Source organism: Clinocottus analis, unplaced genomic scaffold, assembly GCF_023055335.1.
Source record: "Clinocottus analis isolate CAN_PGR_092001 unplaced genomic scaffold, fCliAna1.0.p SCAF_5, whole genome shotgun sequence".
Classification (NCBI taxonomy): domain Eukaryota; kingdom Metazoa; phylum Chordata; class Actinopteri; order Perciformes; family Cottidae; genus Clinocottus; species Clinocottus analis.
This window is the reverse complement of record NW_027176207.1, coordinates 23321432-23348931: the sequence shown is the minus strand read 5'-3', so window position 1 is coordinate 23348931 and position 27500 is coordinate 23321432. Positions and strand designations below refer to the sequence as shown.

Below are 27500 nucleotides of genomic sequence, written 5' to 3'. Positions count from 1 at the left end.
ATGTGGTCCAACATAATAAACTAGACTTATGGTGTGAGGGGCGTGGCCTTCCCATCATCACATATTCGGCATGGAGCACAGCGCCACCATGTGGCCAACTGGCAACATTTTCACCAAATGTCGAGTTACTGGGTCAGGATTCATGTTTGGGATTTAAACACAAAAATAAAAATGTATCCACCTCACAACTCTAACAAATCTAAAAATCCAATAAAATATCATCTTAGAAATATTTCCTGATTTCTCAAACAACAATGAAATTAGAGTTTGAGATGAAAAGAGAGATTCATATTCATAGGAAACAGTCTTCATACAGTTATGTGTAATATACTTGAGAGAAGATCAGATGACGGGTCGGAGGCTTCCTGTCCCCACTTTCTTCCTCAAAACCTCAACCAGGCGCTCCAACCTGTTGAGGAAGAAGAGGAAGAGGAGAAATGAAGTGTTACATGTTATTATGCAACTGTTGAAGAGACTACAAACATGGACGCATCATGAAACTGAAGGAACATTTACAGACAGACGTTCCTCCTGTCACTGAAATATTACTCTGTGGGAATCAAATCACCAACCCTGCAGGACCTGCTGTCTGTATCTATAGATGCTATGTGTATAGTTAATATGTTACTTTATATCTATAGATGCTATGTGTATAGTTAATATGTTACTTTATACCTGTAGATGCTATGTGTATAGTTAATATGTTACTTTATATCTATAGATGCTACGTGTATAGTTAATATGTTACTTTATATCTATAGATACTATGTGTATAGTTAATATGTTACTTTATATCTGTAGATGCTATGTGTATAGTTAATATGTTACTTTATACCTGTAGATGCTATGTGTATAGTTAATATGTTACTTTATACCTGTAGATGCTATGTGTATAGTTAATATGTTACTTTATATCTGTAGATGCTATGTGTATAGTTAATATGTTACTTTATATCTGTAGATGCTATGTGTATAGTTAATATGTTACTTTATATCTGTAGATACTATGTGTATAGTTAATATGTTACTTTATATCTGTAGATGCTATGTGTATAGTTAATATGTTACTTTATATCTGTAGATGCTATGTGTATAGTTAATATGTTACTTTATATCTGTAGATGCTATGTGTATAGTTAATATGTTACTTTATATCTGTAGATGCTATGTGTATAGTTAATATGTTACTTTATACCTGTAGATACTATGTGTATAGTTAATATGTTACTTTATACCTGTAGATGCTATGTGTATAGTTAATATGTTACTTTATATCTGTAGATGCTATGTGTATAGTTAATATGTTACTTTATACCTGTAGATACTATGTGTATAGTTAATATGTTACTTTATACCTGTAGATGCTATGTGTATAGTTAATATGTTACTTTATATCTATAGATGCTATGTGTATAGTTAATATGTTACTTTATACCTGTAGATACTATGTGTATAGTTAATATGTTACTTTATACCTGTAGATGCTATGTGTATAGTTAATATGTTACTTTATACCTGTAGATGCTATGTGTATAGGTAATATGTTACTTTATATCTGTAGATGCTATGTGTATAGTTAATATGTTACTTTATACCTGTAGATGCTATGTGTATAGGTAATATGTTACTTTAGGCAGTGGGCCCCCTAAACCCCTAACCCTAACCCTAACCCTCACCCTAAACCCTAATGGTGTGTTCAAACCGAACGCGCCAAAAAAAATTTCGACGTGCGTCGACATTTTTTTTGACGCGCATCGAGAAATAGTGTGTTCACACCAAAAGCAGCAAGACCAATTGCGGCGCCACAAAGGGGGCGTGGCTTGTGTCACTAAAACGTGTGAACATCACCTCCATGGTGTCTGGGTTCATGATGGTCTCCTAGTCCCACAACAGCCTGAATGAAGCTCTCAGCTCCTTCTGGAGGACCGGCAGCAGTTTGGTTCAGCACCGGCAGGACGGCGGTGACGGACCATCTCAACGCTGATTGGCTGATGCAACTATGACTCACACGTTTTTACTGCCGGAGTTGGAAGATTTTAACTCGCACGTTGACCCGAGTTCACCCCGCGACCAACGAGCTGTTGGTGCTGCCTCTACGCGTCTGACGCGCTGCCCGCTGGAAACTACGCGTCTACGCAGCTTCAACGCAGCTTCGACGCAGCTTCGACGCAGCTTCGACGCAGCTTCGACGCAGCGTCTACGCAGCGTCTACGCAGCTTCAACGCAGCTTCGACGCAGCTTCGACTCAGCTTCGACGCAGCTTCGACGCAGCTTCGACGCAGCTTCGACGCAGCGTCTACGCAGGTTCAACGCAGCTTCTACGCAGCTTCAACGCAGCATTAACGCAGCTTCAACTCAGCTTCAACTCAGCTTCAACTCAGCTTCAACTCAGCTTCAACTCAGCTTCAACTCAGCTTCTACGCAGCTTCAACGCAGCGTCTACGCAGCTTCGACGCAGCTTCGACGCAGCTTCGACGCAGCTTCGACGCAGCTTCAACGCAGCTTCAACGCAGCTTCTACGCAGCTTCTACGCAGGTTCAACTACGCGTCTTCGACGCGGCTTCGACGCGGCTGTGCATTGACTTTACATGAAATCTCGAGGCGTTCGGTTTGAACACAGCGTCACCCTTCTCTGATGGCCTAAACAGAGTCACAAAGTTCAATCTATTTTATAATGTCGTTTTTTTTTTCACAGCTGCTAAACTTCACAGTTTGCGTAGTGACAAAACCACAGACACCGACTTTAGGGTCAGGTCTCTCCAGACGGTGTCACATGACCCCTCTACTCAAGTCTCATGACTAGAAACAGGTTTCTGGTCATGTTTCATTTCTCCCCTCTCTCTCCCTCTTTCCCTCCTCTCTCCTCTAAACTAAATTAAATAAAAACTTCCTGTCTCCAATAACCAGCAGATTTCTCCCCTCCAGAGTAAATATTCCTCCCTCCAGTACTCAGAACTCTCTCCCCCTCTCTCCCTCTCTCCCTCTCTCCAGAGAGTAAATATTCCTCTACTCAGAACTCTGGATCTCTTCAGAGCCGGCGCCCCCCGCTGGCAGCCCAATGAGAGCAGAAAGCCGTGGGTTTGAGCCCAGGAGGACGGCGCGGGACGCAGACGGACGACTTAATCTGTTTTCATCAGGAGTCTCATCCCTTCATCTTCAGCCTGATGAGATGAGAAGCAGCAGAGGAACCGACCGTCATCCTGTACCCGCCCAAATCTCAAGGATTAATTCTTCCTGATCAGCTCGGCAGCAGAGACGCTCACAGCGATGTCCGCTGAATATGAATCATCACGGCCAAATCTCTCTAGTCCAACACGCTTAACCAGTCTTTGAACACACCGCGGAGCCTCTGGGGGCCGCTGGGACCACGGCGACATGTTGCTGATGACATCACAACCTCTTGTGTGATGTCATCAGCAACATGTTGCTGATGAGACTACAGAACCAGAGGGCCTCATGCTGTGTTCACACCGAACGCGTCAAGATTAAATGCAAAGTCAATGCACAGCTGCGTAGAAGCTGCATAGAAGCTGCATAGAAGCTACATAGAAGCTGCGTAGACGCTGCGTAGACGCTGCGTTTAAGCTGCGTAGAAGCTGCGTAGAAGCCTCATTGAAGCTGCGTTGAACCTGCGTTGAACCTGCGTTGAACCTGCGTTTAAGCTGCGTTGAAGCTGCGCTGAAGCTGCGCTGAAGCTGCGCTGAAGCTGCGCTGAAGCTGCGCTGAAGCTGCGTTGAAGCTGCGTAGACGCTGCGTTGAAGCTGCGTTGAAGCTGCGTTGAAGCTGCGTTGAAGCTGCGTAGACGCTGTGTTTAAGCTGCGTTTAAGCTGCGTTGAAGCTACGTTGAAGCTACGTTGAAGCTGCGTTGAAGCTGCGTTGAAGCTGCGTTGTAGCTGCGTAGACGCGTAGTTTCCAGCGGGCAGCGCGTCAGACGCGTAGAAGCAGCACCAACAGCTCGTTGGTCGCCGGGTGAACTCGGGTCGACGTGCGAGTTAAAATCTTCCAACTCCGGCAGTAAAAACGTGTGAGTCATAGTTGCATCAGCCAATCAGCGTTGAGATGGTCCGTCACCGCCGTCCTGCCGGTGCTGAACCAAACTGCTGCCGGTCCTCCAGAAGGAGCTGAGAGCTTCATTCAGGCTGTTGTGGGACTAGGAGACCATCATGAACCCAGACACCATGGAGGTGATGTTCACACGTTTTAGTGACACAACAAGTATAAAGCAGATTTAGTGGTTATTTCTTCTATAGTCTATAACGGAAAAGATTGTTCTTTTCAAGGAGAGAAGCGGCGGAGATAAGCCACGCCCCCTTTGTGGCACCGCAATTAGTCTTGCTGCTTTTGGTGCGAACACACTATTTCTCGATGCGCGTCAAAAAAAATGTCGACGCACGTCGGTGTGAACACACCATCAGTATGAGACTAAAGAACCAGAAGGCCTCAGTATGAGACGAGAGAACCAGAAGGCCTCAGTATGAGACGAGAGAACCAGAAGGCCTCAGTATGAGACTAGAGAACCAGAAGGCCTCAGTATGAGACTAGAGAACCAGAAGGCCTCAGTATGAGACTAGAGAACCAGAAGGCCTCAGTATGAGACTAGAGAACCAGAAGGCCTCAGTATGAGACTAGAGAACCAGAAGGCCTCAGTATGAGACTAGAGAACCAGAAGGCCTCAGTATGAGACGAGAGAACCAGAAGGCCTCAGTATGAGACTAGAGAACCAGAAGGCCTCAGTATGAGACGAGAGAACCAGAAGGCCTCAGTATGAGACGAGAGAACCAGAAGGCCTCAGTATGAGACTAGAGAACCAGAAGGCCTCAGTATGAGACGAGAGAACCAGAAGGCCTCAGTATGAGACTAGAGAACCAGAGGGCCTCAGTATGAGACTAGAGAACCAGAGGGCCTCAGTATGAGACTAAAGAACCAGAAGGCCTCAGTATGAGACTAGAGAACCAGAAGGCCTCAGTATGAGACTAGAGAACCAGAAGGCCTCAGTATGAGACTAGAGAACCAGAAGGCCTCAGTATGAGACTAGAGAACCAGAAGGCCTCAGTATGAGACTAGAGAACCAGAGGGCCTCAGTATGAGACTAGAGAACCAGAGGGCCTCAGTATGAGACTAGAGAACCAGAGGGCCTCAGTATGAGACTAGAGAACCAGAAGGCCTCAGTATGAGACTAAAGAACCAGAAGGCCTCAGTATGAGACTAGAGAACCAGAAGGCCTCAGTATGAGACGAGAGAACCAGAAGGCCTCAGTATGAGACGAGAGAACCAGAAGGCCTCAGTATGAGACTAGAGAACCAGAAGGCCTCAGTATGAGACTAGAGAACCAGAAGGCCTCAGTATGAGACTAGAGAACCAGAAGGCCTCAGTATGAGACTAGAGAACCAGAAGGCCTCAGTATGAGACTAGAGAACCAGAAGGCCTCAGTATGAGACTAGAGAACCAGAAGGCCTCAGTATGAGACGAGAGAACCAGAAGGCCTCAGTATGAGACGAGAGAACCATACTGAGGCCTTCCTCAGTATGAGACTAGAGAACCAGAGGGCCTCAGTATGAGACTAGAGAACCAGAAGGCCTCAGTATGAGACTAGAGAACCAGAAGGCCTCAGTATGAGACTAGAGAACCAGAAGGCCTCAGTATGAGACTAGAGAACCAGAGGGCCTCAGTATGAGACTAGAGAACCAGAAGGCCTCAGTATGAGACTAGAGAACCAGAAGGCCTCAGTATGAGACGAGAGAACCAGAAGGCCTCAGTATGAGACGAGAGAACCAGAAGGCCTCAGTATGAGACTAGAGAACCAGAAGGCCTCAGTATGAGACTAGAGAACCAGAAGGCCTCAGTATGAGACTAGAGAACCAGAGGGCCTCAGTATGAGACTAGAGAACCAGAGGGCCTCAGTATGAGACTAGAGAACCAGAAGGCCTCAGTATGAGACTAGAGAACCAGAAGGCCTCAGTATGAGACTAGAGAACCAGAAGGCCTCAGTATGAGACTAGAGAACCAGAGGGCCTCAGTATGAGACTAGAGAACCAGAAGGCCTCAGTATGAGACTAGAGAACCAGAAGGCCTCAGTATGAGACTAGAGAACCAGAGGGCCTCAGTATGAGACTAGAGAACCAGAGGGCCTCAGTATGAGACTAGAGAACCAGAAGGCCTCAGTATGAGACTAGAGAACCAGAAGGCCTCAGTATGAGACTAGAGAACCAGAGGGCCTCAGTATGAGACTAGAGAACCAGAAGGCCTCAGTATGAGACTAGAGAACCAGAGGGCCTCAGTATGAGACTAGAGAACCAGTATGCCTCAGTATGAGACTAGAGACCCAGAAGGCCTCAGTATGAGACTAGAGAACCAGAAGGCCTCAGTATGAGACTAGAGAACCAGAGGGCCTCAGTATGAGACTAGAGAACCAGAAGGCCTCAGTATGAGACTAGAGAACCAGAAGGCCTCAGTATGAGACTAGAGAACCAGAGGGCCTCAGTATGAGACTAGAGAACCAGAAGGCCTCAGTATGAGACTAGAGACCCAGAAGGCCTCAGTATGAGACTAGAGAACCAGAAGGCCTCAGTATGAGACTAGAGAACCAGAGGGCCTCAGTATGAGACTAGAGAACCAGAAGGCCTCAGTATGAGACTAGAGAACCAGAGGGCCTCAGTATGAGACTAGAGAACCAGAGGGCCTCAGTATGAGACTAGAGAACCAGAAGGCCTCAGTATGAGACTAGAGAACCGGAAGGCCTCAGTATGAGACTAGAGAACCAGAAGGCCTCAGTATGAGACCTTCTCAGTATAAAACAGGGTCTCGTATGTAACGTAGACTCTTACTTGCGTACTCTCTCGCTAGCCTCTCGCTCCGCCTCCTGACAGCGCTGAAGCTCCGCCTCCATGCTCTGCTTCTCCTCTGACAGCTGCTGTACCTGGACCAGCAGGGGCGGGGCCTTAGGGGGAGGGTCAGAGAAGGGCGGGGCCAAACCTGCTGGAGAGACGCCGTCACTGGGCAATGAGGGAAGAGCAGTGAAAAGATCCTGAGAGCTGAGGAGAGAGAGAACAGGATGTTTCCCTGATGGTCACTTCATCATCACATCTTCATCACTTCTTTATCACATCATCATCATAACCGTCAGGTTGTACAGAACCTTTACTGGAAGCATGTGATCTGAGAACAGCTGAGAGAGGGAGGGGCTAGTTCATCAATGCACTGTGACACAGTTTCTGATGCACATAGTAATACATATGTGTACTCGTACTAATAGAGGTACTAATACAGCTGTGTACTAGTACAGGTACAGTTAGTTTCAACACACACCGCGGTAGAAGCTGACCTGTGATTGGCTCGTAGCACCTGTAGCTCCGCCTCCAGCCGCCTTTGGTCCCCCAGAGAAACACCCCTCTCTCTCTGAAGCCTCAGCTGATCCGTCTGATTGGATAAAAAACACGTCAATTACACAACTTTCAGTCAACTTGCCTCCCACTGATCCTCAACTCCCCTGCTCCTTCATGTGCTCCTCTGCTCCTTCATGTGCTCCTCTGCTCCTTCATGTGCTCCTCTGCTCCTTCATGTGTTCATCTGCTCCTTCATGTGCTCCTCTGCTCCTTCATGTGCTCATCTGCTCCTTCATGTGTTCATCAGCTCCTTCATGTGCTCCTCTGCTCCTTCATGTGCAGCGGGTGGTGCAGAGGGTGGTGCTGGACTGTATGAACGTGTGTTGGGTGAGTCGCTCTGTGACAGAAGCTGCAGCTCCTGATGCGACTCAACGACTCTCTGAAGCCTCTGAGATGTATTTAAATATATGAATAGATTCTCTCACCACTTATCTCCTCTCCTCCTCTCCCACCTCCTCTTCCTCTCACCTTCTCCTCCTCTCACCTCCTCTTCCTCTCACCTTCTCCTTCTCCCCCACCTCCTCCTCCTCTCACCTCCTCCGTGCTCATTAAAGCCCTGAAGGTCTGCTTGAAGCTTAAAGTGGGACATCAAAGGAGAACCCAAACCCGGAGAGTCAATGTGTGTCTTCTCCAGCCGGGCCGGAGGAGCCGCTTCAAAAGAGCCAGAGTTATTAATTTGAATAATTTCCAAATGATATGATCGGTGACCTTTAACATGAGGAGTTAAGGTCAACGAGGCGGGGAGCGATGAAACCGACCTGCCCGGACCTTCATCATGAGGAGGTACGGTCCACCAAAGAGGGGGGAGAACGAGCCGATTGGCTGAAGCAGCGACGCAGCTACAAGCTGATTGGCTGAAGCTCTGTTTTAGAGGTTAAGGCTTGGGTTTAGAACTTTGGTTTAAAGTTCTGGTTTGGAAGTTAAGGTCAAAGTTCTGGTTTAGAGCTTTAGTTTAAAGTTGTTTTCAATCTGTGTTCTGATCCAAAGTTCTGGTTTAAAAAGCTCTTGTTCAAAGCATCGGGGTTCTTGGCGGATGTGAGGCTGTCTGTCACGGCAGCTGCTGGTGTTTCTGTTGGAAATTAAAAACCTCTCCAGGCTCTAATCCCCCCGGAGCCTCCAGCCTAATTAACAGACTTCACACAGGAAAAAAGACTGAGTGCTACATTAATAACAAAATGTAATATATTTCAGGAGAAGAAAACAGAGCCGGAAAAAACTCCAAGAAGAATCTTCTTCTTCTTCTTCTTCTTTTTCCTTCTTGTTCTTAATGAGGAATCATTTAATTCATTTTTCCATTCATGGATTTATATAATGACTGAGTCTTGAAGATCACATGAAAGGTGGTACTGACCCAGTTGAAGGTACTGTTGTAATGTAGGAGCCTTAAAACCAGGTCCAGGTGTGTGGGTTGTGTGTAACTGTGTGTGTGTGTGTGTGTGTGTGTGTGTGTGTGTGTGTGTGTGTGTGTGTGTGTGTGCGTGCGTGCGTGCGTGCGTGTGTGTGTATGTCTGTCTGTGTACATGCGTTACCTCTCCTGCACACTGCTCTCTCTCCCGCATGACTTCCTGTTCCAGACGTTTGCACTGCAGAGAAACAGTTTGGGTTTATTGATCCGATCAGTACTGAACAGGATATTATGTCAAAGAAATGCATGCTGGGAATGATTCAAAGTTAACTGAGGAAATACATCAAGTAGAGTCATTTATATAGACTTCTAAACAACCAGAGGAGTCACCCCCTGGTGGTCAGGAGAGAGAATGCAGCTTTAACACATGAAGCATAGACTTCTATACAACCAGAGGATCGCCCCCTGGTGGTCAGGAGAGACAATGCAGCTTTAACACATGAAGCATAGACTTCTATACAACCAGAGGAGTCGCCCCCTGGTGGTCAGGAGAGAGAATGCAGCTTTAACACATGAAGCATAGACTTCTATACAACCAGAGGAGTCGCCCCCTGGTGGTCAGGAGAGAGAATGCAGCTTCAACACATGAAGCATAGACTTCTATACAACCAGAGGAGTCGTCCTCTGGTGGTCAGGAGAGAGAATGCAGCTTTAACACATGAAGCATAGACTTCTATACAACCAGAGGAGTCGTATATGTGTCTGAGTCTGTTTGTGTACATGTGTCCCTGTGTGTTTCTGTGTGTGAGCGTGTTTGTGTCTGTGTGTGAGTGTGTGTCTGTGTATGTCCATTTGTTTCTGTGTGTGAGTGTTTGTGTGTCTGTCTGTGTGTGAGTGTGTCTGCGTGTTTCTGTGTAAGCATTATGTCTGTGTGTGTCTGTGTGTGAGTGTGTGTCTTAAAAAGGGTGAAGATATGAAATCGGTTCTGTCTTGTTTACACTGAAGTGAGATTTGATAGAGTCTGAAGCTGCAGAGCAACAACTCCTCTATGTCTAGATCTGAGTTTATATAAAGGGTTAAATGTAGAGTTTATACATGAAGGGTTGATTGTAGAGTTTATATAAAGGGTTAAATGCATAGTTTATACATAAAGGGTTAATTGTAGAGTTTATACATAAAGGGTTAAATGTAGAGTTTATATAAAGGGTTAAATGCATAGTTTATACATAAAGGGTTAAATGTAGAGTTTATATACAACGTTAACTGCATAGTTTATACATAAAGGGTTAAATGTAGAGTTTATATAAAGGGTTAAATGCATAGTTTATACATAAAGGGTTAAATGTAGAGTTTATATACAAGGTTAACTGCATAGTTTATACATAAAGGGTTAAATGTAGAGTTTATATACAAGGTTAAATGTAGAGTTTATACATAAAGGGTTAAATGTAGAGTTTATATAAAGGGTTAAATGCATAGTTTATACATAAAGGGTTAAATGTAGAGTTTATATACAAGGCTAAATGCATAGTTTATACATGAAGGGTTAAATGTAGAGTTTATACATATAGTGTTAAACGCAGAGTTTATACATGAAGGGTTAAATGCAGAGTTTATATAAAAGGTTAAATGCAGAGTTTATATAAAAGGTTAAATGCAGAGTTTATATAAAAGTTTAAATGTAGAGTTTATATAAAAGGTTAAATGTAGAGTTTATATAAAAGGTTAAATGTAGAGTTTATATAAAAGGTTAAATGTAGAGTTTATATAAAAGGTTAAATGTAGAGTTTATATAAAAGGTTAAATGCAGAGTTTAGATAAAAGGTTAAATGCAGAGTTTATACATGAAGGGTTGAATGTAGAGTTTATATAAAAGGTTAAATTCAGAGTTTATACATATAAGGTTAAAGTTAAATGCAGAGTTTATATAAAAGGTTAAATGCAGAGTTTATACATAAAGGGTTAAATGTAGAGTTTATACATAAAGTGTTAGATTTAATGTTTATATTTTAATGTTTATATAAGGGGTTAAATGTAGAGTTTATATAAAAGGTTAAATACAGAGTTTATATAAAAGGTTAAATGCAGAGTTTATATAAAGGCTTAAATGTAGAGTTTATCTAAAAGGTTAAATATAGAGTTTATATAAAAGGTAAATGCAGAGTTTATACATAAAGGGTTAAATATAGAGTTTGTAAAAAGGGTTAAATGTAGAGTTTATATAAAAGGTTACATGTAGAAATTATATAAAAGGTTAAATGTAGAGTTTATATAAAAGGCTAAACTGTAGAGTTTATTTAAAAGGGTCAGGGTTAGGGTTGAGTTTATATAAAAGGGTTAGGGTTGAGTTCATATAAAAGGGTTAGGGTTAGGGTTGAGTTTATATAAAAGGTTACATGCAGAGTTTATACATAAAGGGTTGAATGCAGAGTTTATATTATTTATATTATTTATTCGAGGTCACTCGCCACTGTACTCATCACCTGTCACTTTAAACATTCACTACCTCATTCTGTGAGCTTTACTTACCTTTACTCTTATTATTATCATTATTGATCGTTACCCCTTTATTTTTTATTTTACTTGCATCGCTACTTATTTACTGCACATTTACTTACTTTTTTTTATCCAGATTTTATACTTTCACTTGTACAGTTAAATGTTCCTTGTTGTTGTTGTTGTTGTGTTTTATGATGCACCCCCCGCCAAGACAAATTCCTCGTTTGTAATAACTTACGTGGCAATAAAACATTTCTGATTCTGATATAAAAGGTTAAATGTAGAGTTTATATAAAAAGTTAAATGTAGAGTTCGTATAAATGGTTAAATGCAGAGTGTATACATGAAGGGTTAAATGTAGAGTTTATATAAAGAGTTTAATGTAGAGTTTATACATAATATAGATATGATGAAACATTATTATAGGTAATCACCTTCACGTCATCACTTCAAGCTATTTTGTACTACAACACTTTATTACCACATTTTTCTTTTCACTTATAAAGTTATGTGAACGTCAAGATTAAGATCAAAATAAAAACTTATCGGAAGAATAAACTTCACTGTGTAATCTGCCATGCGACAGCTGATGATAGTCCTTAAAGAGCTGCAGGAGGGAATCGAACCCACAACCTTCTTGTGTGGAGTCCGGCTAATCCAGATGATTTTTAATAATCTAAAATGACTTGAAATCAACTCAACAAAGAGCAGCTGTGATATGAGAACAGAGGGAGAGGCGTCCCCCACTTTTATAATATTTCCCAGAAGTCCCGGCTGCGGCAGGGAGGTAATCCCTGAGAGATGAGGGAAGGGAAAGAGGGATGGTTAAGCGGCGGGGGAGTGGAGTGCTCTCTCTCTTCTCCTCCTCCGAGGATTACGCCGGTGTTTGAAACATATTCCAGCAGAGAGGGCGGGATTAAGGAGTTACCATGGAGGGGTTAGCGTGAGGGGCGGTGTTAAAAGATGGCGGAGCGCGATATTGCCGGGGTTAACGTCGATAGACTGCCGATGCTCAACAGAGACGGAAATATACAGCTTCAAGATACACAACACCCACTTCTAGACAAAGATACACAGCACCCACTTCTAGACAGAGATACACAGCACCCACTTCTAGACAAAGATACACAACACCCACTTCTAGACAAAGATACACAGCACCCACTTCTAGACAAAGATACACAACACCCACTTCTAGACAAAGATACACAACACCCACTTCTAGACAAAGATACACAACACCCACTTCTAGACAAAGATACACAACACCCACTTCTAGACAAAGATACACAGCACCCACTTCTAGACAAAGATACACAACACCCACTTCTAGACAAAGATACACAACACCCACTTCTAGACAAAGATACACAACACCCACTTCTAGACAAAGATACACAACACCCACTTCTAGACAAAGATACACAACACCCACTTTTAGACAAAGATACACAACACCCACTTCTAGACAAAGATACACAACACCCACTTTTAGACAAAGATACACAACACCCACTTCTAGACAAAGATACACAACACCCACTTTTAGACAAAGATACACAACACCCACTTCTAGACAAAGATACACAGCACCCACTTCTAGACAAAGATACACAACACCCACTTCTAGACAAAGATACACAACACCCACTTCTAGACAGACACACACAGCACCCACTTCTAGACAAAGATATACAGCAGTAGTACTACTTCATCTATACAAGTACTACTTCATCCATACAAGTACTACTTCATCTATAGTACTACATCTATATAAGGACTACTTCATCTATACAAGTACTACTTCATCTATACAAGGACTACTTCATTTATACAAGTACTACTTCATCTATACAAGGACTACTTCATCTATACAAGTACTACTTCATCTATAGTACTACTTCATCTATAGTACTACTTCATCTATACAAGTACTACTTCATCAATAGTACTACTTTATCTATAGTACTACTTCAACATCCAAAGTACCACTTCATGCCTCGTCCGCTCTCCTGACAACAGTTGCCATGGTGCTGCTGCAGGTCCGTTGCCATGGTGACAACAGTCTGAGGCGGAGTTTCCACCTGAAGCACTGCATGCTGGGAGCCCCTCCCTCCCCCCTCCCCTATCTGTCATCCTTCCATCAGTCTTACTTCTCATCTCTTCCTCCCACAGAGAGCGGGATATGAACCCAGATGCATTGTGGGTAATAAATCCTGGACTCTGCAGGCTTCGGTAATAAACTTGGTGAGGTGAACGAGATAATATATATATATATATATATATATATATATATATATATATATATATATATATATATATATATATATATATATATATAACACACACACACACACACTCACTCAGGAGAGACTTTACTTTATGATCATCCTTATTGATTATTCACTGACACCTCAACCAATATTTATATTTAAAATTTGTCATAATATTTTAAAACAAATATAAACAGACAGGTGAGCACACAGACAGGTGAGCAGACAGACAGGTGAGCAGACAGATGAGCAGACAGACAGATGAGCAGACAGACAGGTGAGCAGACAGATGAGCAGACAGACAGATGAGCAGACAGACAGGTGAGCAGACAGATGAGCAGACAGACAGATGAGCAGACAGACAGGTGAGCAGACAGATGAGCAGACAGACAGGTGAGCAGACAGGTGAGCAGACAGATGAGCAGACAGACAGATGAGCAGACACACAGGTGAGCAGACAGACAGGTGAGCAGACAGATGAGCAGACAGACAGATGAGCAGACACACAGGTGAGCAGACAGATTAGCAGACACACAGGTGAGCAGACAGATTAGCAGACAGACAGGTGAGCAGACAGATGAGCAGACAGACAGGTGAGCAGACACACAGGTGAGCAGACAGACAGGTGAGCAGACAGATGAGCAGACAGACAAGTGAGCAGACACACAGGTGAGCAGACAGACAGGTGAGCAGACAGATGAGCAGACAGACAGGTGAGCAGACACACAGGTGAGCAGACAGACAGGTGAGCAGACAGACAGGTGAGCAGACACACAGGTGAGCAGACACACAGGTGAGCATACACACAGGTGAGCAGACACACAGGTGAGCAGACTCACCTTATCTCTCTCCTCCATCACAGCCTTCATCTCCTGAGCGGTGATGTCATTTCTCCGTTGCCTTGACAACCGTAGATGCTGAACTAGAACCGACCCGAAGCGCCGCACTTCCTGGACGGAGGAGGCGGAGTCACAAACACAGCGGAGGAGCTCGTCCACGTCCTGATCAATAAACAACAAGGTGCTGATGAATAAACAACAAGGTGCTGATCAATAACTGTTACTAAAGAGAAATGTTTACCACGTCAGGGTCCTCCAGGGGGAGGGGCTCCAGCCTGCGGACAGACATCCCATTGGTCCAGAACACATAAACAACAACAACAACAACAACAAGGAAACAAACACTTGTGGCAGATCTGTTGATAACTTTCTCCACGCTGAATAAAAACACAACCCTAAAGAGGAGGAGCAGGAGGAGGAAGAGGAGCAGCAGGTGAGGAAGAGCAGCTAGATGACCTGAGCGCTCAGCAGCAGCAGGGTGAGGAAGAGGAGCAGCAGGTGAGGAAGAGCAGCTAGATGACCTGAGCGCTCAGCAGCAGCAGGGTGAGGAAGAGGAGCAGCAGGTGAGGAAGAGCAGCTAGATGACCTGAGCGCTCAGCAGCAGCAGGGTGAGGAAGAGGAGCAGCAGGTGAGGAAGAGCAGCTAGATGACCTGAGCGCTCAGCAGCAGCAGGGTGAGGAAGAGGAGCAGCAGGTGAGGAAGAGCAGCTAGATGACCTGTGCGCTCAGCAGCAGCAGCAGTAATTTGTGCTCCTCCCTGAAGGTGAAACTGTGTCATGTGACGCTGCATCAGCTGCTCTGGAGTCAGCCGCTGCGCCGCAGACGGCGAGCTGCAGGCCGAGCAGCTGATCTGCTGTCTGCTCTCGGGACTCTTTTCATTTCTCTGCCGCTGTAATAAACTGTAATAAGAAGGCCGAGCCGCTCGCTCTGCAGGGAGCGGCAGTAATGAAAGACCAGCGGCTCAATAAAGCTCTCTAACACCCGGCTTACAGCCAGCAGCCCGCTGCCTCATTAACACACACACACACACACACACAGGAACACACACAGAAACACACACACACACACACACACACACACACACACACAGCAGCTTCACTGTATCTCATGTGAAGCTGCTTGATGATCTTCATGTTTTCTGGGCATAATAATTATTGATGAATGGATGTTTTCTGTTTGATGAATAGAATGTTAAAAACACACACACACAGACACACACACACACACACACACACACACACACACACACACAGAAGCAACTTCACGTTATTCATACACACACTTCAGCCTGAAACAAACACACACATTTACAGAGGTAAAACAGGCTGCCTCTTTTCATTAGAAAAACACACACAGACACACACACACACACACACACACACACACACACACACACACACACACTCCTGACAGATGGAACATGCTTCTCCATATTCCATCCCTCATAAAAAGGACTGTGGCCTCCAATATCAATTACCCATCCTTTTGGGGGGGTTATCTGTAATTAGATTTTCTGCTCTATTTGGAGGGCGAGAGCTCGTTTCACAGCTCTTAACAACTCAGGAGGAGAATAATGAAGAAGAGGAGGAGAATCAAGAGGAGGGGGAGGAGAATGAAGAGGAGGAGGAGAATGAAGAAGAGGAGGAGGAGAATGAAGAAGAGGAGGAGGAGAATGAAGAAGAGGAGGAGGAGGAGAATGAAGAGGTAAAAAAATAATGAAAAAGGAGGAGGAGAATGATGAAGAAGAGGAGGAGGATGAAGAGGAAAATAAGGAGGAGGAGAATAAAGAAGAGGAGAATAATAAAGAAGAGGAGGACGAGAATAAAGAGGAGAATGAAGTAATGAAGAAGAGAAGGAGAAGGAGGTGAATAGCAGTGGCAGACCGTGCATGTTGTACCTGGGCCTTCTGCTACGCTGCGTCATCAACAATGCACGTAGTCACATCATCTCGTGCTAACACAACATGACAACACAATGCAACTACACTGCAGCACTAAAACACTTCACACTCAAGAGCATGAAATTAACAACCGTAAACCCCTATAATAGCACTGCTAGAGCACCCGTTAGCAGCCAGCTCACATTAGCTGCAGCAGCCAGCTCCCGTTAGCTGCAGCAGCCAGCTCCCGTTAGCTGCAGCAGCCAGCTCCCGTTAGCTGCAGCAGCCAGCTCCCGTTATCTACAGCAGCCAGCTCCCGTTAGCTACAGCAGCCAGCTCCCGTTAGCTGCAGCAGCCAGCTCCCGTTAGCTGCAGCAGCCAGCTCCCGTTAGCTGCAGCAGCCAGCTCCCGTTAGCTGCAGCAGCCAGCTCCCGTTAGCTGCAGCAGCCAGCTCCCGTTAGCTGCAGCAGCCTGCTCCCGTTAGCTGCAGCAGCCTGCTCCCGTTAGCTGCAGCAGCCTGCTCCCGTTAGCTGCAGCAGCCTGCTCCCGTTAGCTGCAGCAGCCAGCTCCCGTTAGCTACAGCAGCCAGCTCCCGTTAGCTGCAGCAGCCAGCTCCCGTTAGCTGCAGCAGCCTGCTCCCGTTAGCTGCAGCAGCCTGCTCCCGTTAGCTGCAGCAGCCTGCTCCCGTTAGCTGCAGCAGCCTGCTCCCGTTAGCTGCAGCAGCCAGCTCCCGTTAGCTGCAGCAGCCAGCTCCCGTTAGCTGCAGCAGCCAGCTCCCGTTAGCTGCAGCAGCCAGCTCCCGTTAGCTGCAGCAGCCTGCTCCCGTTAGCTGCAGCAGCCTGCTCCCGTTAGCTGCAGCAGCCTGCTCCCGGTTAGTGGGACCAGCAGGCAGCAGCAACAGCACTGTGGCTTGTTCATGATTAAATACAATGGCAGAAGTAACAACAGTAACACAAACACTACTGCAGATTTAACAACAGTAACACAACTAGGATTTCAAAGGGGCGGAAAGTTTCCGGTAAATTTCCGGAAAGTTTCCATGGGAATTTTGGGAATTTTGAAAAAAAATAATGTGTCGAAGTTTTTTGCAAAAGCATACAACAGGGAACTTAAATGAAGTTGAGAACAAGACTCTGCACGCCGAGCTCAGCTGAACCCTAAATGCAGCTGGTTCTGACATCGTCTGCAGAAACATAAACGTAAACATAAAACATTATGTTGTTTTTGACGTTTTTGTCATCAGTGTTGCGTCAGAACGTTTCAGCCCTTTGGCAAGTGTGAGAGCGCCGAGTTGGTAGAGGCCAAGAGCGGTACTGCAGCCAGATTTAAATTACAGCTGCAACATACTGAAAAAAATAACTAAACTAGTTCATTTGTTGGAGTTGTGAACTTAGTTCAACATGTTGAATTATGGACTATGAACTGAACTAGTTCATGTAGAAAGTAAACTTTCCCAACACTGTTTGTCATTAGCATATTGATTACTTGGTAAACTGAAGCCATGTTCATTTTAATACCAAGTTTATTTGTATACAGTAGACTTTTTACAGCAGTGAGAGTCGGACGCATGTTTGTCCACACAAAAGTACACCATCACCTCCATTATTCACGGCTTTTGGAAGGTCAAAAAGTCATTTTTAAAAGTTGTATTATAAATGTTTGCATGCATGTCTGCTTATGACAAGGTAAATACAGTTTAATTAGCCCAAAATTTCCAGTTAATTCCTGTTAACGTCTGTTAATTCCCGATAATTCCCGTTTATTCCCGTGCAAAGTTTCCGACTTTGAATATTCCCGGAATGTTGCAACCCCAAACACAACCAGTAAATGCTGTTCTCAAGAAGACACAGTCCTCCTCCTCTCTTTGTTAACACTTCAGTGAGCAGTTGTTGAGTTGATGGTGCGCTTCAGATCCAGTGACATGTGGACTCTCAACATGTCATCACTTGTCTGATGCTGCTAACTCAACTCTTCTGACTGCTACTGACTTCTGCTAGCCGCTAGCTAGCTTTCTGGTGACTGAACTCACGCTGGCCCACTGACCAATCACAGCGCATTTTAGTGCTGACGCCACCTCGCTGCACGTCAAAGAACACGCCCACAAGTCAAACTCAAGACCTGATTGGTTGAAGACTATGACATCACAACAACGTCCCCGTGTACTTTAATCTGCAAAGAGCAGCTCGAAGCCTCAGGCCGCTCTGTTTCCATAGAGACACAGAGGTGAGATCTGATTGGATGAAAGCTCTCCCATAAAGCAGCTTCAGGCGCTGCAGCTGAAGCAGAGCAACAGAGGAAGACAGACAACATACATGTAGAGGAGCTGTGACATGGCAACATACGTGTAGAGGAGCTGTGACATGACAACATACGTGTAGAGGATCTGTGACATAACAACATATGTGTAGAGGAGCTGTGACATGACAACATACGTGTAGAGGATCTGTGACATGACAACATACGTGTAGAGGATCTGTGACATGACAACATACGTGTAGAGGATCTGTGACATGACAACATACGTGTAGAGGATCTGTGACATGACAACATACGTGTAGAGGATCTGTGACATGACAACATACGTGTAGAGGAGCTGTGACATGACAACATACGTGTAGAGGAGCTGTGACATGACAACATACGTGTAGAGGAGCTGTGACATGACAACATACGTGTAGAGGAGCTGTGACATGACAACATACGTGTAGAGGAGCTGTGACATGACAACATACGTGTAGAGGAGCTGTGACATGACAACATACGTGTAGAGGAGCTGTGACATGACAACATACGTGTTGAGGAGCTGTGACATGACAACATACGTGTAGAGGAGCTGTGACATGACAACATACGTGTAGAGGAGCTGTGACATGACAAAATACGTGTAGAGGAGCTGTGACATGACAACATACGTGTTGAGGAGCTGTGACCTGACAACATACGTGTAGAGGAGCTGTGACCTGACAACATACGTGTAGAGGAGCTGTTAGGCCAGCAGAGAAGGGTTAGCCCAATACTGAGATGAGTGTGTGTGTGTGTGTGTATGTGTGTGTGTGTGTGTGTGTGTGTGTGTGTGTGTGTGTGTGTGTGTGTACATACTTAGCTTCCTGCTGCACGTGGCGTGCACGAAGAAGAGCCTCATCTCGCTCCTGATTGGCCAGCAGGAGGCGTGACATCAGAGCCTGATCTCGGTCTTTCTGAGCAGCTAACACCTCCTCCAACACGGCTGAGGAGACGAGAAGACGAGGAGTCAAGGAGACGAAATGAGGACTCAAGGAGTTTTTATAGGACTGTCACTGTGCTCAAATTATAAACATGATTGTTCTATTTAATTTGCCTGAGATTAATAAAATTACTTTTCCTCCTCAGGAAAACATGTGTAATATACAATGATATATATTACTATAATATATAACGTTATAGATCATATTTTCATATTTTTGCTATTTGATTTTCATGTGTTTACATGAGTACACACATAAACCTTTGTTCTCTCTTTAGTATGCACTTCATAAACACTGACACATGTTAGCGTTAGCTCACTGTTCCAGAAAGAGTTAGCGTTAGCTCGCTGGTCCAGAGACAGTTAGCGTTAGCTCGCTGGTCCAGAGACAGCGTTAGCTCGCTGGTCTAGAGAGAGTTAGCGTTAGCTCGCTGGTCCAGAGACAGCGTTAGCTCGCTGGTCCAGAGAGAGTTAGCGTTAGTTCACTGGACCAGAGAGAGTCAGCGTTAGCTCGCTGGTCCTTACCTGCAGGTGTCTCCCAGCCTCGGGCCTCCCTCTGCTCCTCCCTCAGCTCCTCCTCCACCTCCCTCCTCTGCAGCTCCTTCTCCTTGTGGAGCAGCTCCTCCTGCAGCTGAAACACCGTCAGATGTTAGTGGGTTGCTGAACCAGTGTGGAAAAGTAAATACACTCAAAAAACTAAAGGCACACTTAAATCGCATCAGATCTCAATGTGAAAAGCATGTTGGATATCTCTACTAATATGGAAAGTTTAACGTCTGGAGCGAACGGAACGAAAGGAGCGGAAGGAACGAAAGGGGCTAAAGGAGCTAAAGGAACGAAAGGAGAGAAAGGAACGAAAGAAGCTAAAGGAACGAAAGGAACGAAAGAAGCTAAAGGAGCGAAAGGAGCGAAAGGAACGAAAGGAGCGAAAGGAGCGAAAGAAGCTAAAGGAGCGAAAGGAAAGAAAGGAGCGAAAGGAACGAAAGAAGCTAAAGGAACGAAAGGAACGAAAGGAACGAAAGGAGCGAAAGGAACGAAAGGAACGAAAGAAGCTGAAGGAGCTAAAGGAGCTAAAGGAGCGAAAGGAACGAAAGGAGCGAAAGGAACGAAAGAAGCTAAAGGAACGAAAGGAACGAAAGGAACTAAAGGAGCGAAAGGAACGAAAGAAGCTGAAGGAACGAAAGGAGCGAAAGGAACGAAAGGAGCGAAAGGAACGAAAGAAGCTAAAGGAACGAAAGGAACTAAAGGAACGAAAGAAGCTAAAGGAACGAAAGAAGCTAAAGGAACGAAAGGAGCGAAAGGAACGAAAGGAGCGAAAGGAACGAAAGAAGCTAAAGGAACGAAAGGAACTAAAGGAACGAAAGGAACAAAAGAAGCTAAAGGAACGAAAGGAACTAAAGGAACGAAAGAAGCTGAAGGAGCTAAAGGAGCTAAAGGAGCTAAAGGAGCGAAAGGAACAAAAGAAGCTAAAGGAACGAAAGGAACTAAAGGAACGAAAGGAACGAAAGAAGCTGAAGGAGCTAAAGGAGCTAAAGGAGCTAAAGGAGCGAAAGGAACGAAAGGAGCGAAAGGAACGAAAGGAGCGAAAGGAACGAAAGAAGCTAAAGGAACGAAAGGAACTAAAGGAACGAAAGAAGCTAAAGGAACGAAAGAAGCTAAAGGAACGAAAGGAGCGAAAGGAACGAAAGGAGCGAAAGGAACGAAAGAAGCTAAAGGAACGAAAGGAACTAAAGGAACGAAAGGAACAAAAGAAGCTAAAGGAACGAAAGGAACTAAAGGAACGAAAGGAACGAAAGAAGCTGAAGGAGCTAAAGGAGCTAAAGGAGCTAAAGGAGCGAAAGGAACAAAAGAAGCTAAAGGAACGAAAGGAACTAAAGGAACGAAAGGAACGAAAGAAGCTGAAGGAGCTAAAGGAGCTAAAGGAGCTAAAGGAGCGAAAGGAACGAAAGAAGCTAAAGGAACGAAAGGAGCGAAAGGAGCTAAAGGAACGAAAGGAGCGAAAGGAACGAAAGGAGCTAAAGGAGCTAAAGGAACGAAAGGGGCTAAAGGAGCTAAAGGAACGAAAGGGGCTAAAGGAACGAAAGGGGCTAAAGGAGCTAAAGGAACGAAAGGAGCTAAAGGAACGAAAGGGGCTAAAGGAGCTAAAGGAACGAAAGGGGCTAAAGGAACGAAAGGAGCTAAAGGAACGAAAGGAGCTAAAGGAACGAAAGGGGCTAAAGGAGCTAAAGGAACGAAAGGGGCTAAAGGAACGAAAGGGGCTAAAGGAGCTAAAGGAACGAAAGGAGCTAAAGGAACGAAAGGAGCTAAAGGAGCTAAAGGAACGAAAGGGGCTAAAGGAGCTAAAGGAACGAAAGGAGCTAAAGGAACGAAAGGAGCTAAAGGAACGAAAGGAGCTAAAGGAGCTAAAGGAACGAAAGGAGCTAAAGGAACGAAAGGGGCTAAAGGAGCTAAAGGAACGAAAGGGGCTAAAGGAACGAAAGGGGCTAAAGGGGCTAAAGGAACAAAAGGGGCTAAAGGGGCTAAAGGAGCTAAAGGAACGAAAGGGGCTAAAGGAGCTAAAGGAACGAAAGGAGCTAAAGGAACGAAAGGGGCTAAAGGGGCTAAAGGAACAAAAGGGGCTAAAGGAGCTAAAGGAACGAAAGGGGCTAAAGGAGCTAAAGGAACGAAAGGGGCTAAAGGAACGAAAGGGGCTAAAGGAACAAAAGGGGCTAAAGGAGCTAAAGGAACGAAAGGGGCTAAAGGAGCTAAAGGAACGAAAGGAGCTAAAGGAACGAAAGGAACGAAAGGAGCTAAAGGAGCTAAAGGAACGAAAGGAGCTAAAGGAACGAAAGGGGCTAAAGGAGCTAAAGGAACGAAAGGGGCTAAAGGAGCTAAAGGAACGAAAGGGGCTAAAGGAGCTAAAGGAACGAAAGGGGCTAAAGGAGCTAAAGGAACGAAGGATGCCACCTTCTTTTGATGGAAAAACACGTTTCATCCCACAGAGGGCTGAGTTTCATTGAAACCCAAAACATGATGTGGCAGACAAGTCCATTTTGCCAAAATTACATTTTCTGCAACTCAAAATGCTAACCATATACACACATATATATATATATATATGTATATATATATACGTATATATATATATATATATACGTATATATATATATATATATATATACGTATATATATATATATATATACGTATATATATATATATATATATATATATATATATATATATATATATATATATATATATATATATACGTATATATATATATATATACGTATATATATATATATACGTATATATATATATATACGTATATATATATATATACGTATATATATATATATATATATATATATATATATATATATATATATATATATATATATATATATACATATACGTATATATATATATATATATATATACATATACGTATATATATATATATATATATATATATATATATATATATATATATATATATATAGTGTGTGTGTGTGTGCGTGTGTATCTGTACCTTCTGGTTCATCTCTCTCATATTGTCAAGCTCTTTTAGTAAAAACGAGATGTTTTTGTGTCGATCAAGAGTTTGAAGTGGATCGGACGCTGCGATTGGACCAAAAAGGACTTCCTGATGAGAGCTGGAGGAGACAACAAGTTTCAATTAAAACAACAGTAACAAAGTACATGTTGAGCAGTCATCTGTTATCTGTACGGACAGCACTTCAGCATGATGCTTCTATATTTGGAACATTAATATCTCGTCACACAATTATTATCTGCAGAACCATGAGCAGAAAATGACTCTGAGGTTTCTAGTCAGGAGAGGGAGAGTTAGGGTTGATGCCTTCAACCCTAACCCCCTTGAATTTTTAGAAGTGCTATAGGCCTAGACTGCTGGGGGACATCTTAGGATACACTGAGCTCCTCTCTCCTCCGGTCTAACTAACCCTAACCGACTAACGAGGGTTAAAGGACTCCTCTGGTCTAACTAACCCTAACCTGGTCTAACCATGTACCTCCGGTCTAACTAAGCCTAACAAGAGATTTAGGAACGTGCAGCTGCAGTGTCCCTCTGAGGAGCTGGACGTGTGAAACACTAACAGATACTTGTATGCCGGTACTTCTTTGTACACTAAATAAAACGGAGTACAGAGACCTGATGGGAATATTTATCTGCAGCAGGTCAGCTGCTGGTCAGTGAGGCTGCGATTGGTCGGGACCCCGGTGACATCATCTCAGCGTTGGTTTCATTAGAGTGTCACCTGTGTGTAGCGGGGTCAGGTGTTTTAACCTCACATTATCAGAGGAGACGCTGAGACGAAGGCGTCGCTTTAATAAGCAGCTGCTGCCTGTAATTCTCTCATATCACCTTAAAGGTCAGACGGCGTAATAAAGCGAGTAAATAAGACACTCTGTCTTTTATAATATCAGCTGCTTCTAATCAACTCTACTATCGTTCTATTTCGGTCTCCCTCATTCTAACTTCAACTAATGAAATCAAATCTAAATCTAATAGGTCACATCTCAAACTGCTGCACACAATTCATCTGAAAAGCATCAAAAAGAGACAAAAGAAAAACACCTGAGTTACAGAAAGTAATGAAAAGCAATGCGCTTCTTAATAAATCTCACCTAAACATTTCAGATCAAAAGTGTGAATAGAATTAATAATTCCGGCGTTAAATAATCTCATGGATCTGATCGTCATTAATATGAAACTTAATCGTTGTTAATGACGTTTAACTCTTGTTCTGATTGCAATATCAATGTTTATAAGTTTGATTGTTTTGATCGTTTATTCAAGCTTACTTAACTAACCCAGTCTGTCTTTAGCTACAGATTAGGCTTCCTTTGCTTTCAGTGCACAAACGGAAACTTTGGAGCCCACCTGTCGTCGGGGCTGACCAGGTGTCTTGTGAGGGCGGGACTACCAGTTCCTCCATCAGGGCCGTCTCCACAGCTCTCTGCCCGAGGAGAAGGGCCTCGGCTGGGGGAAAGCTCTAGCTCCATGTGCCGCGCACCTCCTGGAGGTCTGCTGGACAACGTGGAGACAGACCTCCTGTGGGGCAGAGGGGAGGAGGAGCTGGAAGATGAAGGCTCTGGGAGGAGCTGAGGGCCTGAAAGACAGACAGGAAGACAGACTGGTAGACAGACAGGTAGACAGACAGGTAGACAGACAGGAAGACAGGAAGACAGACTGGTAGACAGACAGGTAGACAGACAGGAAGACAGACAGGAAGACAGACAGGTAGACAGACAGGAAGACAGACAGGAAGACAGACAGGTAGACAGACAGGAAGACAGACAGGAAGACAGACAGGTAGACAGACAGGTAGACAGACAGTAAAACCCTGGACGATGTGATTGAGTGGATAGACATATGTTTAGATGAGTGGATGAATGGTGAATGATAGTGAATCAATGATGAATGATGGTAGGGGGGCCAGGCTCAGCCTTAGAGATAGAGTAAGGAGATGAGGTTCCTCTGTAGGGCTCAGCCTTAGAGATAGAGTAAGGAGATGAGGTTCCTCTGTAGGGCTCAGCCTTAGAGATAGAGTAAGGAGATGAGGTTCGTCTGTAGGGCTCAGCCTTAGAGATAGAGTAAGGAGATGAGGTTCGTCTGTAGGGCTCAGCCTTAGAGATAGAGTAAGGAGATGAGGTTCCTCTGTAGGGCTCAGCCTTAGAGATAGAGTAAGAGATGAGGTTCCTCTGTAGGGCTCAGCCTTAGAGATAGAGTAAGGAGATGAGGTTCCTCTGTAGGGCTCAGCCTTAGAGATAGAGTAAGGAGATGAGGTTCCTCTGTAGGGCTCAGCCTTCGAGATAGAGTAAGGAGATGAGGTTCCTCTGTAGGGCTCAGCCTTAGAGATAGAGTAAGGACATGAGGTTCCTCTGTAGGGCTCAGCCTTCGAGATAGAGTAAGAGATGAGGTTCCTCTGTAGGGCTCAGCCTTAGAGATAGAGTAAGGACATGAGGTTCCTCTGTAGGGCTCAGCCTTAGAGATAGAGTAAGGACATGAGGTTCCTCTGTAGGGCTCAGCCTTAGAGATAGAGTAAGGAGATGAGGTTCCTCTGTAGGGCTCAGCCTTAGAGATAGAGTAAGGACATGAGGTTCCTCTGTAGGGCTCAGCCTTAGAGATAGAGTAAGGACATGAGGTTCCTCTGTAGGGCTCAGCCTTAGAGATAGAGTAAGGACATGAGGTTCCTCTGTAGGGCTCAGCCTTAGAGATAGAGTAAGGACATGAGGTTCCTCTGTAGGGCTCAGCCTTAGAGATAGAGTAAGGACATGAGGTTCCTCTGTAGGGCTCAGCCTTAGAGATAGAGTAAGGAGATGAGTGAACGAATGAATCAGTGAATTACTGATGAATGATAGTGAATGAATGAAGGATTACCCCGATGTGGATCAGTCTGGTCTCGGCTCCGGTGGGTCCCAGATCTGTAAGTCAGAAACATGTTTGTGTTTGACTCTGCAGAGGATAAACCCTTTAGATTGTCATGACCATGATGTTCCTCTAGCGCCACCATCAGGACAAATTGCTCATTTTCCACTCAATTGATGTTACTTTAGGAACAGAGAGATCAGTTAAATAATATACTGCAATTTAAAAACCGGACCAGAGTGTTTCACACAGACAAAAGGAAAAAGTGACTAAAACATACATGTACAACGTATATTAATATCTAAATCACAGAAAGCTTGAGCATGTTTTTGTCTGGATCAGAAACACTCCATCCAACATGAAGAGCAACATGTAGATTCAATTCTGTTTATTTTGCCATCTGTACACATCCCTGTCCAGAGGACCTCACATCAGAAAACAGAAAAACCCTTTCACAGGGGAAACAGGAAGAACATGATAATATAAATCCTTGTATTGTGTAGAGATGTTTCATGTGTATTAAAGTAAACACAGCTCTGCAGCAGTAGTTCTGTCTATGAAATGTCCGGTTCTCAAGAGAAGCTAATCACACGCTTGCACTCTTCAACACCCTTCATCACCTGTTGATCAGGATGTAGGGTAGCAGAGTAACATGTAGAGTAACATGGAGAACCTGTTTTTCCTGCCAGGGCTGCTGAGTTGCTGGGTTGAGTTGCTGAGTTGCTGCGTTGCAGGTGAGGGCAGACGCTGTCGCAGCTCCTCGTTCACTTTGGGATTATCTGAAAAAAAACATTAAACCATCCGTCTCTTTCGCGCTGTCTTTATTAATTAATAATCAATCATTAGCGACCAGTAATCCTGTCGTCATGTTGAGCTTTCTAAATACTTGCAGCTCATCAGCAGAGCAAATACACCTCTAATATCTCATTAGGAACTTGTTAAGGTTGACTAACGGCTCTCATTGAGAGCTGATCTCCTCAGGTGTAATTAAAGGAAGCAGAAATGTTAAACGCTTGTTAAGTCAAAAGTAAACAACAAAATACACAGATTATTCAGACCCCTGAATAATTGTTGTGAAGAGCTTGTATATCAAGTGCGTCCTCATGTGTCTTTAGACATACTTTAAGTGTCTTTAGACATACTTTAAGTGTCTTTAGACGTCCTTTAAGTGTCTCTAGACGTCCTTTAAGTGTCTCTAGACGTCCTTGCATGTCTTTAAACATCCTTTAAGAAACTCCAATAGGAAGCCCAACTAAAGTCCAATAGGAAGCCCAACAAAAGTCTATTAGGAAGCCCAACAGAAAGTCCAAGAGAAAGTCCAACACAAGTCCAATAGGAAGCCAAATAAAAGTTTAATAAGAAGCCCAATAGGAAGTCCAACAGGAAGTCCAATATTAAGTCCAAGACCTCCTTTAGACCAAATGTCAGCTCCATCCTGATATAAACTAAAAGTGGCTGACAATAGAAACTAAGCTGGTCTAATTAAAAGACCACATCTCTCCTTGGGGAAAGCCAAACTGGTTCCAGTTTCATTGTTGAGAAAACAGTATGCATTAGTTTTATTAGTGCTCTCCAATATGAAGATCATATGTCCATTTCCAACATTCATGAATTAGCTATGAAGTCCAGGGTCCCTCGTGATTGTTAAGACCTCTGACATGTGATCACATCGGTGTGTCAGAAACTG

The 27500-nt window shown here is 44.1% G+C and overlaps 3 protein-coding genes across 3 annotated transcripts in view; 2 read left to right on the top strand and 1 right to left on the bottom strand.

Moving 5' to 3' along the window:
• Nucleotides 1-27500, bottom strand: part of mipol1 (mirror-image polydactyly 1) — a 36277-nt gene that overhangs the window by 892 nt on the left and 7885 nt on the right. Inside the window, exons 3-14 of the mRNA XM_068600672.1 lie at nt 26487-26592; nt 25826-25869; nt 24326-24554; nt 22952-23075; nt 19965-20070; nt 19316-19442; nt 14580-14613; nt 14339-14500; nt 8912-8965; nt 7322-7416; nt 6825-7031; nt 1-409 (exon numbers count right to left, since the gene is read on the bottom strand). The exon at nt 1-409 is cut by the window's left edge and continues 892 nt beyond it. Of these exons, the coding sequence (XP_068456773.1) occupies nt 343-409; nt 6825-7031; nt 7322-7416; nt 8912-8965; nt 14339-14500; nt 14580-14613; nt 19316-19442; nt 19965-20070; nt 22952-23075; nt 24326-24554; nt 25826-25869; nt 26487-26592 (1355 nt within the window). The 3' untranslated portion in view covers nt 1-342. The remainder of the gene's footprint in view (nt 410-6824; nt 7032-7321; nt 7417-8911; nt 8966-14338; nt 14501-14579; nt 14614-19315; nt 19443-19964; nt 20071-22951; nt 23076-24325; nt 24555-25825; nt 25870-26486; nt 26593-27500) is intronic.
• LOC137802282 (major centromere autoantigen B) lies at nt 15050-16205 on the top strand. Its single transcript, XM_068600070.1, has 3 exons — nt 15050-15100; nt 15901-16041; nt 16089-16205. The coding sequence occupies exons 1-3, from the start codon at nt 15050-15052 to the stop codon at nt 16203-16205; spliced, it is 309 nt and encodes a 102-aa protein (XP_068456171.1).
• LOC137802281 (collagen, type I, alpha 1a-like) lies at nt 20086-22395 on the top strand. Its single transcript, XM_068600069.1, has 5 exons — nt 20086-20091; nt 20222-20617; nt 20867-21003; nt 21120-22173; nt 22255-22395. Exons 1-5 carry the CDS (start codon nt 20086-20088, stop codon nt 22393-22395), a joined length of 1734 nt encoding a protein of 577 aa, XP_068456170.1.

Coding starts and splice junctions, on each gene's coding strand:
- LOC137802282 (XM_068600070.1), top strand. CDS start 15,050: ATGACCTGTGCGCTCAGCAGCAGCAGCAGTAATTTGTGCTCCTCCCTG. Junction 15,101..15,900: donor ATTTGTGCTCCTCCCTGAAG/GTGAAACTGTGT, acceptor TTAACAACTCAG/GAGGAGAATAATGAAGAAGA. Junction 16,042..16,088: donor AGGAGGAGGAGAATGAAGAG/GTAAAAAAATAA, acceptor GAAGAAGAGGAG/GAGGATGAAGAGGAAAATAA.
- LOC137802281 (XM_068600069.1), top strand. Junction 21,004..21,119: donor GAGCGAAAGGAACGAAAGGA/GCGAAAGGAACG, acceptor AGGAGCGAAAGG/AACGAAAGGAGCGAAAGGAA. Junction 22,174..22,254: donor GAGCTAAAGGAACGAAAGGG/GCTAAAGGAGCT, acceptor GGAACGAAAGGA/GCTAAAGGAACGAAAGGGGC.